Consider the following 13760-nt stretch of genomic DNA (forward strand, 5'->3'; position numbering starts at 1 on the left):
GGGTCAGCTGGCAATGTCCCAAGCTTACATGCTTTCCAGAAATGTAAAAAAACACATCTTTCAAACAATGTAAGTTTAAAAAAATATTTTTGGTCAGTTATTAGAAATCTCGCCTGAAAAGAAACCAAAATAACAAAAATGTCACCCCAATGTGGCGTTCTTCTGAGTTTTTACAATTCGCTTACTGTGCCCATTATGAAAATGCATCTTTTCCTCCTCTGGGTCTTGCTTGGCTTTGCTGTAACCGCACCGCCTGGAACAGAGGAACCTGCCATTAGCCGCATCTCCGGGTGGCGAACCCCCCGAGCCCGGGCGTGTGAAATGCAACAGCGATGAGCGCAGGCCTAGCTCGTGGTCACACTGGCGCTGACGTCACCAGCGCTCCTCTGGTCTCACCCCTCTAGCCCACGTCCCTCATTCTTCCCATATTTCACGGAGGACTCTGAATCCATCCAAGCCCATTTTTTAACTTCTCTTCAACATACACTTAACAGCAGAGATTTTTTGTTCCACTTTCTCTTTTACTTTTTTATTTTCCACCAGTTCAGAAGTCACTGACTCTTTTCAGGATGAACAGTCCAAAATGTTTCTGCCTCATTAGCCTCCTGCCTTCAGCTCCTTACTCTATCATTTATTTTTTTCCTCTTGTTTTGGAGTTGTTCGTTGCTCCACTAGCTCTTTTCCACTCGGATCACTATTAAGTTGATCACACCTGCCTCCCTCTCAGCTCCATTCTCCAAATCTTACTCCTTTGTTTTTCTCAGCTACTCCCTAATTTGCAAGTCCTTTAAACCTGCTTCTATTACTTACAAAAATCTTTCCTTCAAAGTTTCACTAATGATGTATTCACCTCTAAATCCAATGACCTTTTCTTAGTTTTTAAGCATTCATGATCACCTGAAATCCCCAACTACTTTTTCATGCTTTTCGCTCCTCTTCATCTATGTCAATAGGTCTTCAGCATGACCTTCTCTGGTTCTCTCCTGTCAACCCATCCATGTCTATCAGTTTAATTAATATCATCTATTACCTCTGGTTGAATTGTTTTGAAACTTATACTCTTATTTCTCATAAATTTATTTTATAGAGATATTCACTGGCATTCAACTCAATAGATTTGAAAAAGGCAATCTATTTCTCTTCACTTTTGATCTTGATCTGTAGCCTTTTTATCCTGTTAATAATACTGCCATGACCTTGGTCCCTTAAGATCAAAGCCCTGTTCTCTTGCGCTTTAACAACAAATTAGTTGCCAAATCCCAGGTATTACATAACCCAGATGTCTTAAGATCCATCTCTTCCTTTTCATTAGCTCGATTTCTTCGTTTAAGGCCTTATTTTTCACGTGGCTCGCTATTAGTGCCTCTGAGCTGATGGCCCTGCATTCCAAAACTGCTCTCCCAAACTACACTCGACACGGCTGGAGGCAAATTACTGTAAATGAAGTACTTTTCTATTGTTAGCTGTCTCCTGCAAAGCCTTCAATAAAATAATAAAGTAAAGGTTCCTAAATGTAGTGCTAATGCACATCTCTTAGGTCATCTCCAACTGTCATCAAGTGTGCTAAACTTTACCCCTCTGGTCTCCAAGATATTTCTCCATGCTTCCATACATTTGCACATACTGGTTCCTGAACCTAGGATGTTCTTCCTAACCATGTCCACTTATCAATATCCAGTTCCATTTTTGCATTTATGTTTTTTTCCTGATACCTCAATTTTTTCCTCTCTGAACCCAGTAACTTTTTATACCCCTTTCATGGTATGACTTCCATTCTGTTATGCAACATAGTCATTTGCATATAGTTTTGGCTCTCTTACAACTTGTCAGTTTCTTGAATGGCAGCAACTAGCATTCATCTATAAATTTCTGTAGTGGCCCACTGCCTGGCTCAGAGTTGACATTAAAAATATTTGTCACATTAATGAATGAATGAATGAATTAGTAGATGATATTTCAACTGTGTTTACACAATGACAAATGTTTGGAGAAGAAATTCACTGATGGGTACTGGGTTGATATGGTACATAATTAACCATATAATGTTAAAATAACCAACTAAAATGAAAATATTTCAATTATTTTTAGTGAAGCTCCAAGGATGCGAATTTACTATTCATAAACTCTCATAACAAAATTGAATGTATTAACTACAAAATTTCTGTTTATTTCTGTATAAAGAAAATACAGCCAAAGTGATAGATTCACAAAATATTTTCATTACAAAATTGGTTGAAAACTACTATGTGATCTAAATGAAATGTCCAGCTGACATGTGCTAATGAGGATTAGTCCTTGGTTACATATCCTAAGATGTTTCATAGGTATGTGTATATTTTGGTATAAAAATAAAACCTATTTTATTGTATATTATTTCTTAGTGAATAATTATATACATATTATAAAAAATAGATAACAAAACTCACCCATGTGTTATTTTTTGGAAAAAAACACACAATTATCTTCATTTTATCATCTTAAAGAACTGGCAATTTATTAGTAAAGTACAGCTAGTAAAATTTGAGCAAACTTAATATATTTAACACATATAGTGTTCTTGAATGAGGAACAATACACAGTTGAGATCTGGTGGCTTTTCAAGTTCTGTTCATAACACTTAGGTGCATTTGTCATTCAAGAGCCCTTAAGACATCTTGCAATACCTCACCACAGTGAAATGAAGAGAAAAAACAAATACAATTATGCTGCAATTAAGTCTGGTCTATTCAAGCTGACATTTAAACTATTCTAATACAGCTCATAATTTTTATAAATATTACATTATTCTTTCAACTTTATGTATATGCCTCTAGAGAGAAGTTATTGATACTTTTATTTTTACCAATGTTCTAAATACAATTGTGTTAAATCTTTCTAAGGTTTATGCTATTTAAATAATACTGACAAAAATTTTTTTCTAAAGGGAATTCTAAAGAGTCCTTAAAAAATACCAGTTCTTGCAGTCTATGTTAGAAAACAAACATCCAATTTTTTTGTTGTTGTTCTATTTCTTTAAAAAATGCCCTTGGTATTTTGATGGGGATTGTTTTAAATCTGTGTATTGCTTTGGGTACTATGGTCATTTTAACCATGTTGATTCTTCCAATCCATGGACGTGGAATATTTTTCCATTTCATCGTGTTTTCAATCTCTTTGACTTATGCTATGTAGTTTTCAGTGTATAGGTCCTTCACGTCCTTTGTTAAGTGTATTCCTAGGTATTCTATTCATTTTGTTGTAACGGCAAAAGCCATAAGAAAAGATGAAATACTGCCATTTGTGACAACATGGATGGATCTTCAGAATATGCCTAGCAAAAGAAAAAGTTAAGAACCACGTGGTTTCACTCATACATGGGATATAAACCGAAAGCAACAACTGAACAAACAAGAAAAACCAACAAAAACTCCTAGACGCAGTCAACAGTATGGAGGTTACCAGAAGGAGGGAGGAAGGGGTAGTAAAGAGTCAAGTGGATCAAACAGATAGTGATGGGAGAAGACTGGACTTTGGGTGGTGGGCACACACTGCAATATACAGATGATGTATCACAGATCTGCGCACTTGAAACCTATATAATCTTATTAATCAATATCACCCCAATAAATTTAATAAAAAAGCAAACATCCATTTCATCTCCAACTTCTCTACCTTCAAAAAAATTAAGCTTTCAAACTTGTTTCCTCAAATAGCTTTTATCACTAAATAAGCCTCATAGATATGTAAATTGCATGCAGATTCCTCATATGAAAATGGAAATAAAACTTTGGATCTTATCTAAAAATTTCTTTGGGAATACCTCGGTGAGGAGCAGTTGACATTTTAATACCCAGGGTGAGATTCAGGAGGGCAATGGAGTTATTTTTGACTATGGGCATCTCTGGAGCTCTGTAATATATACAGCTGCATGTCACATTAACATATAGAAATTAAGTTCTGGAACCCTCCTCCCCCCAAAGCATCATTAAAACAAGGTGCAGCAAGATCAACAAATAAAAGTGCAGCTGGCAGAGACTAGCACTCAAGCAGTGGATCAGCCTCGCTACGCTAACAAGGCATTTTGGGAAACCTGTTCATTCAGTATCATCTTCTGTACCTGATCCGGATGCATCATTTTAAACCAACAGACAATCAATAAACATGCCATTCTGTGCATGAATTATACCTCCTACTTCTTAGAACCATTTTTTTTTTTTTCTGAAAGGAAAAGAAACAGTTTCTTCATTTTGCTTCCTATTACAATTTTAATGAGCTTTGATATCATTGTATTAAAAATATCTGTAGTGTTGTAATTAGGGGAATCACCTAATAGCCATTTATACTCATTTTCCTCTGGAAAACAATGTTTTATTTTTAGTAGTAGAGATGAACATGATAAATCGTATAAAATGTAGGCATTATTCATATTCATTAATATTTACTAAGACATCCTAGAGATATTCTTAATATATAAATATAGCAATGCCTTTATAGGTAATTTAGAAGTCAATCTATTTTCTTTCACACCTGTCTTAAGAATTCGAGTACCACATCCTTGATGACATTAATGGTGAGTTTAAAAGCTTGGCCCCAGCCATAACATCTTAAAATTGGATATTTGAAATTTCCATTATACATGAAATAGTAAATAATAATATTTATGTAGGGATGAATATGCTAATGAATAATTTAGTTCTTAGATGCAAATTAAGGATTTGATAAGAAATTTGAGGTTTAGATGCCAAGCCCTCCAGAGCACAAAGCGATACACAGAATCAGTAACTTACTAAACGGCAACCTTTGGCCAATGAGGAGAGATGAGTGAATGAAACAGCCTGAGGAGATAGTAGATTTCTTGCTCAACTATAGCTTCCACTGAATCAGATTTTTCCATTGCTAGCCTACAGAAATAAAAATTGGATATACACCTTTTCACCTCAATTCTAAATAAAGGTGGGGAGGGGTGGAGTGGTGGGAGAAGGAGTGGTTTTGCATTCTGATTTCTTTAAAAGACTGAACATAAGCAGCCACTGGATCAGAAATGGTCACTCATATATGTATTGTTCCTCAATTTTCCTGGTTGATTAAGAAATGCTTTCCTTGTGCTTTAAAACAAAACTCAGCCTCATAAAATAAAGGAGCATATGAACATTAGTTTATTAATATATCTAATAAAGACTGGGTTATATATCATTTTGTTTTACAGGACCACATTCTTTAAAAAGAATGTGAGTGCAAATGCAGTAAAATAGGACATCTGATAGTAGGATGCCCTGCCAGTGGGACTGAGACTCCCATTCACACAGGCCTCATCTGTCTACACAAGTCCTGGGACTTTGAGTTCCTTACTATGTAAGGTACACAAAAAATGCAACTAATCTATTATTGTTTACTAAAATTCTTAAATATACTTCTCAAAGGAAGTGTGCTTATGCCGAAAAACATACTTTTCTTGAAAATGGTTTGCAGTAATAATTATACCACATAAAATGAGGACATAGATTACTAGGTTCCCATCTCACATTCTATCAAGGATACGAACTACTCAGTGATGAGTGGCAATGTGAGAAGCTAACTTATTTCTTATTTTATGTCTTAAATATAACTTTTTATTTCCATAGTCTAAAAGACAAAGAAAAATAACTTTAGAAATAATACCTTGCAAAATAATGTAGTACATATGAATTTGTCAATTGTTCATTAATGAACTATTCAAATCCTTTTAGAATAAGCAATAATAGGAAGACGAAGAATTTCAAATACTTCAATAAATTCAAAGATGAATTATAGACTTTCCAATATTGAGTTAAATTTTAATTGACTTAGAAATTTAATATAAAGACATTCATAAAATATGGTATTTGTGGGTTAAGTCCCCAGTTTTCAGTAAATTTTGTCCTAATGCTAGAGTAGCTAATTTTCTATTAATTTTAAGCTATTTCATGATGTGACCTTTGGATATCTCTAATACAGTAAGCCACTTAGTATCTCCTATAGTCTGAGATTCCCTAGAAAAAGGATTTTGGAGCAATTTACATAGCAAGCCTTCAGCTGAAATTTAGTATGTTCTAGTAGGTAAACCTTGGATCTGCTGCTATGAGCAGTTTAAATAGAGTCTAGAATCATTACAAAGGGATCACTTCATTCTCTTTTTCCAAATTCTATAAAATAAAATAGTCCTTCCACTACTCTCCAGCAGAAATCTCATGGAAATAAATGAAGTAATCTGGGTTAAGTGTAGGTAAAAATAAAATAATTACTTACTTCAAATTTCAGGAAACTTTCAGTTAAAATAGAGGAAGAAATATGGTTCATTGAAAAATTAAGATACTAGTTAATGTTTCAATGTAATTCAGAATACATTTTTTCAGTAAGATTTGTTTTTTTAGTTTTAATCTCTGCATTATAAGAGAAGATAGAGTTTATCCCTTGTGTCTCTGATTAAAAATATTTTTTAAAATTCTAAGAAATTGAAGTGATTGTCTAAAATCACAGACTGGATAAATAAACAAATTAAGAATATAATATCTTTACTTTCAGAATAGTAAACTATTTCCCTTGCCACTTAAACTTTTCAGAAGCACTAAGTAATATGAAATCACTGGGAACCCTAAAAACTTATAAATGAAGAAACTAGTCTGACACAGCGGAATACTACCCTGCCATAAAAAGGAAGACAACTGTTCCCTTTGCGACAGCAAGGATGGACCTGGAGAGTATTATGCTAAATGAAATAAGCCACAGAAAGACAAGTTCCACATGACTTCACTCATATGCGGAATTTAATGAACAAACCGAACTACCAAGCAAAACAGAGACAGACACATAGATGGAGAGCAGGCTGACAGCACTTGGGGGGGGGGGCTGTTGAGGGGCTGAAGGGATTGAGCAAAATAGAAAAAAAATATAGAGAGAGAACTCAGGGACATGGAAAACTGGTGGTGATTGCGTGGGGGAGAGGGTGAGGGTGTGGAAGACGGCACAGAGGGGATAAATGGAGATGGAAAAAATAAAATAACAAATATAAAAAGAAATAAAATAAAAAAAAAAAATGAATGAAAAAACTACTTTGGGACCATGGCATATTTCAGACTGACTTCTAATAAATATTATGCTATAAATACATAATTGTTTCTATAATTATAAGTACACATGAATATCAAGAGACAAGTTATGTTATTTATAAATGTTATTTTTGAAATTACACACAGTATCTTACATTAAAAACAATTCAACATTGAATGTTTATAAATATAGATTTCTGTGTGAACTGATACAATGCTTAGTCTCACGCCAGTTGTAATTGTGTAAAGTCAAAGATCACTAATAAAAAATACCTCTGCTAAAAATGTAGGCAGTCTAGGGGATAAGGTGCCTAAAATCCAGGCATTTGCGTTTCATTCAGAAATATTACAGAAATATCTTCCAGCACTGGGTAGATTTCAGTCAAAGCTGGAAACAATATTTGAAGTATTACCATTATGTGTATGTGTACTAGAGTGGGGAAAAGTTATTTGGGATCAAAGGTGGCCTCATGTAATTACCGATTTCATCTTATGAGTGGCACATCACACATTTGAAAAATAATGGAGGAAAGTTGCATTAAAGAGCCAAAGATCTAGGTCAACAGTTTTCAAATTATGCTTTTTAGACCCTGAAATTTCCACAAGGTATATCTAGGTACTTCTAAAACCCAGTACATTTACAGTGGGCATTTTTCATGTAGATGCTTTGCATTAAATTAAGGTCAAAACTAACCACACAAATATTCATTAGTGGTCTTTCAAAAAGTAGAAGACAAAAGAGTCCAAAATTTCAAAACATCTCACCTACCTCTATTTTATAATTGTAATATCTATTCACAAATGATGATGACAGAATGTTCCTTGGGGATTATTTATGTGGTAACTGACAAATGCTGCTTTGATTTCACATACAAAATCAAGTGGCAAGATATCAGGTCAAGACTTCCCAGTATTTTGCTAACTCTACTAGAAAAATTATTCTTCTCAGCCTTCATTTCCACTATCTAAGGTTTTCTCCCCTAACGACTTTTGATTAAAGCCCTTACACTAAACAAACAGTATCTTTAACTAAGACCTCATAGTGACTTGACATTATAAAGTGTAAGTTCAGAAGGCACAGCAATAAATACATTTTTAGCTTCCATTCCTCCCCAGTAATAATTTTGGATAATTTTCTTACTGTCTGATTTATGGGATCTCAATTAAAGTGTGTTTCTTTTGCTTTATTTTGTTTTGTTTTATTACAAATGCATTAGGAACTTTTGGCTGGTCCATAAATCTTTCCATGAAAACTATTACCATTTTATTGGGTGTACCTAAGCACATTTTTGGATAAATCATTTCTTTTCCTTTTTGGTTGTGGTTTTTTTTTTGTGTGGAAACACACACACGCACACGCACACACACACATGAGACCCTTGCTGCCTCCATAATTACTAACATTACTTGAAGACAGATATTAGAAAATGAGTCTGCCTTAGGTTTCCTGGTGTGTTTTTTGTGAAGGAAGTGTTCCGCCTTCCCATTTTTCCTCTTTTATTTTATAAACTCCCTGAAGTCAACTACACAGTAGAAAATGATACTGTTTTAAAAATCAAGCATTTTAAATTCAGCTAAAGTTAGTTTTTGCCAATACTTTCTAAGTCATAGATGGCTTCGTAAATGTTCATACTCCCATTAAGATAGCTTTAAGATTTAGGTCAAGGTAACTCTGGATGCCAGTTTTTCTCCCAAGATGTAAATTCTGTCTTTTCTGCTTTAGTGGTGATTTATCTCTTATAACACTATACTCCAGACTCAAGAAGTTTTTCACAGAAAAAAACAACAACAGTGTAAGTCCATTTATATCACACTTTAGCCACTGCCAGATTTCAGGGGTTTTTGGTTTATCATTGAATCCCCAGGATCATATAAGACTTTCCTAGTAAATTAAATAATTTGGAACAAATCTGTAATTTCATATTAATGTCACATTTTTTTCAAATATAAAAATTTCAAAATGTTGAGAAAGACATTTCTGAATTTTATCAATTTGTGTTTGATGACTTTCTCCTGTTCTCAGGTCACTGGTATCCGTTACACCACTTCTCACATCTATACATGTGTGCACATTCATTCATACTACAGGTTTTTCAAACAGATACTAATCTCCACCTATAGAATACAAGTAACAACTTAAAATACCACAAGGTAACCCTATAATTCTCTAAAATGCATTTCAGAATAACTTTTCTTGGCAGATTTTGACTACAAATAACTCAATACATTAGCACGGGATTTGGGCTCTAATCTAGAAAAAAATCATCTGGAGAACTTCACTTTTTACACGGTTGTTCAAAGTCCTTCTAAACCTGTGACTAGAGGTCTCCTGTTTTATGTTCTAGCCTACAGTTTATAGCTATCACCCAGCTATATATTTAGGATTTGCATTGGTAAGTAGTTAAGGATATCCCATTTGGACACTAATCCTTAGAATGTGCATATTTTTTACTTCAGAGATATCAAATTCAGAATATCACTTCTAATATCTGAAATAATTCAAGCGGAAAAATAGGAACTAAACCCTTTAAAATTCCACACGGTTCTGTTCTCCAGGTCCACAATGATTATGAAAACAGAAGAGCCCAGCTCCGTTATGGCCCTTCCATGGTTCTGGGAGACAAAGAAGGTGATTCCACCCTGACAGGGTGTCATGCTAATTCCACGTATGATATGATTTTAATCTTAATGGGACAACGAAAACAGTGACATGTGACATGTAAAACAGATGCGACAGCCTTCTAAATTCCCGGTTTAAATGAGGACCACGGCAAAAGCCTTGGGAGAGGAGCATGAGCGTCGGACACGGGGGCGAGGGACCGTGCGGGCGTGTCACTTGAAATCATTTATGATGACATCGCTTGAGCGTCCCCTTTGGGAATCTGTTTCAGTCTATCCTGTTAAAGCGCAGCTGGCATACTAACCGTTACAAGGCACACACATGGGAAAAAAAAGAAGGAATGCTGACGGGAGCACACAGGCGGGCCATGGGCGGGAGCGGGGGCGCGAGCGGGGGGACACTGACCATATTAGGCCTGGATGGGCAACAGCGCACAGGGGGGAAGCCCGTCCACAGCCCCACTCGCAGCAACTGGAAAGGAAACAAGAGAGCCCACGTGAGGAAGAGTCCCGCTCCCTCCACGCAGCACCAGCCCTGCCTCTCGGCGCTCCGCTCTGCACGCGCAGCGGGCCGTTGAGCGGCACGTTATGGACTTACTTGTCCTTATTTTACTTAAAGTGCTTGTTCCGCAGAATACAAGGAGCCAAAGCATTTGCTTACGCAATTAACATAGAAATACGAAAAGATGTAAGCCCATGTAAGTATACATCTCCTCCTAAATTCCTGCAAACTTTATATTCAGAAGACATGTCAAATAGCCCTCCAAATACATGCTTCTCACAGGGCCCACACATTCCAGATGGAGGGAGATGTCTTGCTCCTTTGACCCACTGATTTCTTACGCCACCGGCATTGTTTATCACAGCCTAGTGAACATGTTATGAAGGCGTGACTTCAATCGCTTACGGAAGGCTTCCGATTTAAATTTACATTTTCAGATTTTATAAATGCATCTTCAAATATATATTTGCAAAGCTATTGCTGTTAAAAATAAAGAAGCTATATATAACACATGCACTTTCTGGATATTGAAACATTCAAGCTTATTTTAAATTTTCCGCACATGCATGCATATTCACAGTAAAAAAAAAGATCCAGAAAATACCAAGCAAATTGTCTAATAAAATGCACTTTATTGTTGGGAATCTGCATAAACTGATGGCAGAATATAACATAGAAGGTATTTAGTGCTTCAATGCATTCACTTTTAAGTGTATTTGATGAATAGCATTTATAGTTATTTTGAGAGAACTGTGGAATCAGCTTAGAAATGGACCAGTAAATTTAGGCTTTTGTTTAAAATCTATTTTGAATTTTAATTCCTTGACATGTATCTACTCTATTTTGTATCAAATAAGGAGAAGAAAATAAAACACAATGCTAGAGAAGGTAGACAAGTATTTCCAAATCAAATTCCAATATATCTTTTTCAAAGAAAATGTAGGCAATGTTCCATATATTTTCTTTGCAGTATTAATGATGCTTTAACTTTTAGTGCTACTAACTGACAATTTGGTTGTCATGAAAAAGGAATCCTAGTACACAGAAATGGCTACTATGACATTTATTTCCAGTTTCACAACTTATTATATTTTAAAGAATATCCCAAATAATTATTTTCATTATAAAGATATTGAAAGTCAAAGTTATAGTACATCAAAATATTAAAACACAGAGTAGGTAAAGCATCTGTAAAATTCTTTGGCACATCTTGATATATCTCTTTATAATTACATTTATTTATTAACATAATTATAAGACATTTATTAATGTCTTATACAATTATTGATATATAAGTTAACTTTCCCACTGCTTCTGTTTGTCTTAGCACTCAGATTAGGGGTTGGCAAACTATGGTGCATGGGCCAAATCCAGCCTACCACTTACTTTTGTAAATACAGTGTTACTGGAACCAGCCACACTCATTATTTGTTTATGGCTTCTTTAGTGCTGTTCTGGCAGAGTTGAGTAGCTGTGAAAGAGAATATAGGGCCTACAAAGCCTAAAACTTACTACCTCACCGTTAAAAAAAAGTTCATCTTCCCCTTTTCTTAGACTGTTAGTTTCCTGACATGAAGGTGATTCTTTAATTATTTTTTCTTCTTCACACTTTAAACATAATAAATGAAAGCCTATAAGTAGTCAGTGTTTTAGTGTAATTGATATTAACTAATGGCACAATTATCTCAATGTATTAGTATGAAAAATTTGCATATGTGTTCATTTTAATTAGCCCAGTTCCAACTCGATAAATAATAAATAATTGATTTTTAAAAAAATACACCTGATTAATTTTTAGTGATAAAATAGATTATGTCATCTCCTAATAAAGTATAAATGTTCTTCTAGATGTGTGCACAGTCTGTAAACTCAGGTAGGATTATGCTTAGGAAGTGGCTGCATACTGTGGCCACTGCCTCATAAGACTGCTTTACACTTAGGAAGTGTTCTAAGACTCAAAACGCACACTATTGATTCTACAAAAAATAATATTTTATTCATTCTTCTTAATTTAAAAAATTATAAGAATTTTGTCTTAAAAATTAGTACATGCACATACACACACACACACACATACATACAATTCACTAGGACACCGTGTCCACAAATTTTAGTTCTGAAGAATTTAAATCATCTTGCCTATCATTAGAACTCTAATTCATAGTTTTAATAATTTAATGAAAAATCTGAAATCATCTAATATTCAGTATTTGTATATCTATCTTTTCTGAGCCCTTTTTTCAGGTTTTTGTACTGATATTTTCTTTGACTTGTTTTAAGATAGTGGAAATAAATTTCCTTGGGTAACTGTGTGTTTCAGTTGACAGATAAGAATCCTACTTCATAGGTTTTGTGAAAATAAAGTGAGAGAATATATATATTCACCTTGGTCAGTATCTGGCAGATCATATATTTTGGGGAAAAAATTGTAGCTATTACTCTTAGTAATATCATAGTTAAAGTGATAGAAAAAAAATCATCATTATATCAGAGGAATTGATATTTTTCATGATTCATATAATATTACCATATTAAATACTTCCACTTATACTATAAGTAACTAATTACATTCAGACCAATTCATATACATACAAAATGGCCAATGCCAATTTTTAAAGAATCATTTTCACAAAATACATTTTCTAAAAATTTAGTAATCAGAGCATACTGTGCTTTAATGTTATTAAGAAAATTAAAATTGAAGTATCTTTTCTATAAATATCTGAAATGAGATAGATCCTGTAAGTGATTTGAATCCTCTAAATAAGTCTTTTAAAATAACCCCAGCACCTCGACACCAGATGGTATAAAGTTCATGTTCTTTCCTTAATCAATAAATACTTGCAGAAGTACAGGTTGAAAATGCTTATAAGCCTCAGAGGTAATTTGGGAATAGAAACCCAAATGTGCTAAAAATAGTGGCTAATCTGATGTATGTGAGCCGTGGTTCAACACAGGGCACATCTGCATCTCCATCAGTTCCCTGCACCTGGAGGCCTGTGAGTAACTGCACGGAACTGAAACAAGGTCATTATTAACCCAGTTTAAAATAGCTTAGCCCTTCTAGGCTTATACACAAAAATGGTTGCTCTTTGTCTTAAGGCTATTTCGATTTGTCCTTTGGATGATTAAAACGTGATAACAGAAGCTTTCCAGGCCCAAAGAAGATTTAAATGAAATTACTTCAGCCAGGCCTTACCCAGAGTTGATCAATATATGTATTAAGCGCGTCAGTGTAAGTGAGATAACCTCCCTCCTACCGAAGCAAGGTGATTGTAACTTTAGGGAAGAAATTCTCACAGATACTAGATCAGAGAAGCAAGACTATGGGCTGTGGATAAAGGATGGCTTAAATTCTAAACAAGAGATCATACAAGTGGGTAAGAAAAACAGTAAGATCCTGACAGATAAGTGAGAGAAAGGCAGGAAAAGTAATTTCACAAAAGAAGTATTTTAACAAGACAGAACATATTTTCAGTTTACCGGTTTAAAAAAAGGAATATATTGAAAAGACTGCACAGTTTACCCATTTAAAAAAACAACAGAAATGATGGTATCAATGCCGAGGAAAAGAGTAGAGCTTGTGCCCTCACAGG

The 13760-nt window shown here is 34.6% G+C and overlaps 1 protein-coding gene across 8 annotated transcripts in view; it reads right to left on the reverse strand.

Moving 5' to 3' along the window:
- EPHA5 (EPH receptor A5) overlaps positions 1 to 13760 on the reverse strand; it is a 292548-nt gene that overhangs the window by 37387 nt on the left and 241401 nt on the right. For 5 of the 8 annotated variants that reach the window (XM_081130801.1, XM_081130799.1, XM_081130796.1 and 2 more), the window contains one exon: positions 186 to 253. In XM_081130801.1, coding sequence (XP_080986927.1) covers positions 186 to 253 — 68 coding nt within the window. Of the gene's footprint in view, positions 1 to 185; positions 254 to 10068; positions 10135 to 13760 lie in introns of all 8 variants that reach the window. The other 3 variants (XM_081130800.1, XM_081130797.1, XM_081130795.1) reach the window with 1 other exon arrangement.

This window comes from Miniopterus schreibersii (assembly GCF_964146895.1).
Source record: "Miniopterus schreibersii genome assembly, chromosome: 1".
Taxonomy (NCBI): domain Eukaryota; kingdom Metazoa; phylum Chordata; class Mammalia; order Chiroptera; family Miniopteridae; genus Miniopterus; species Miniopterus schreibersii.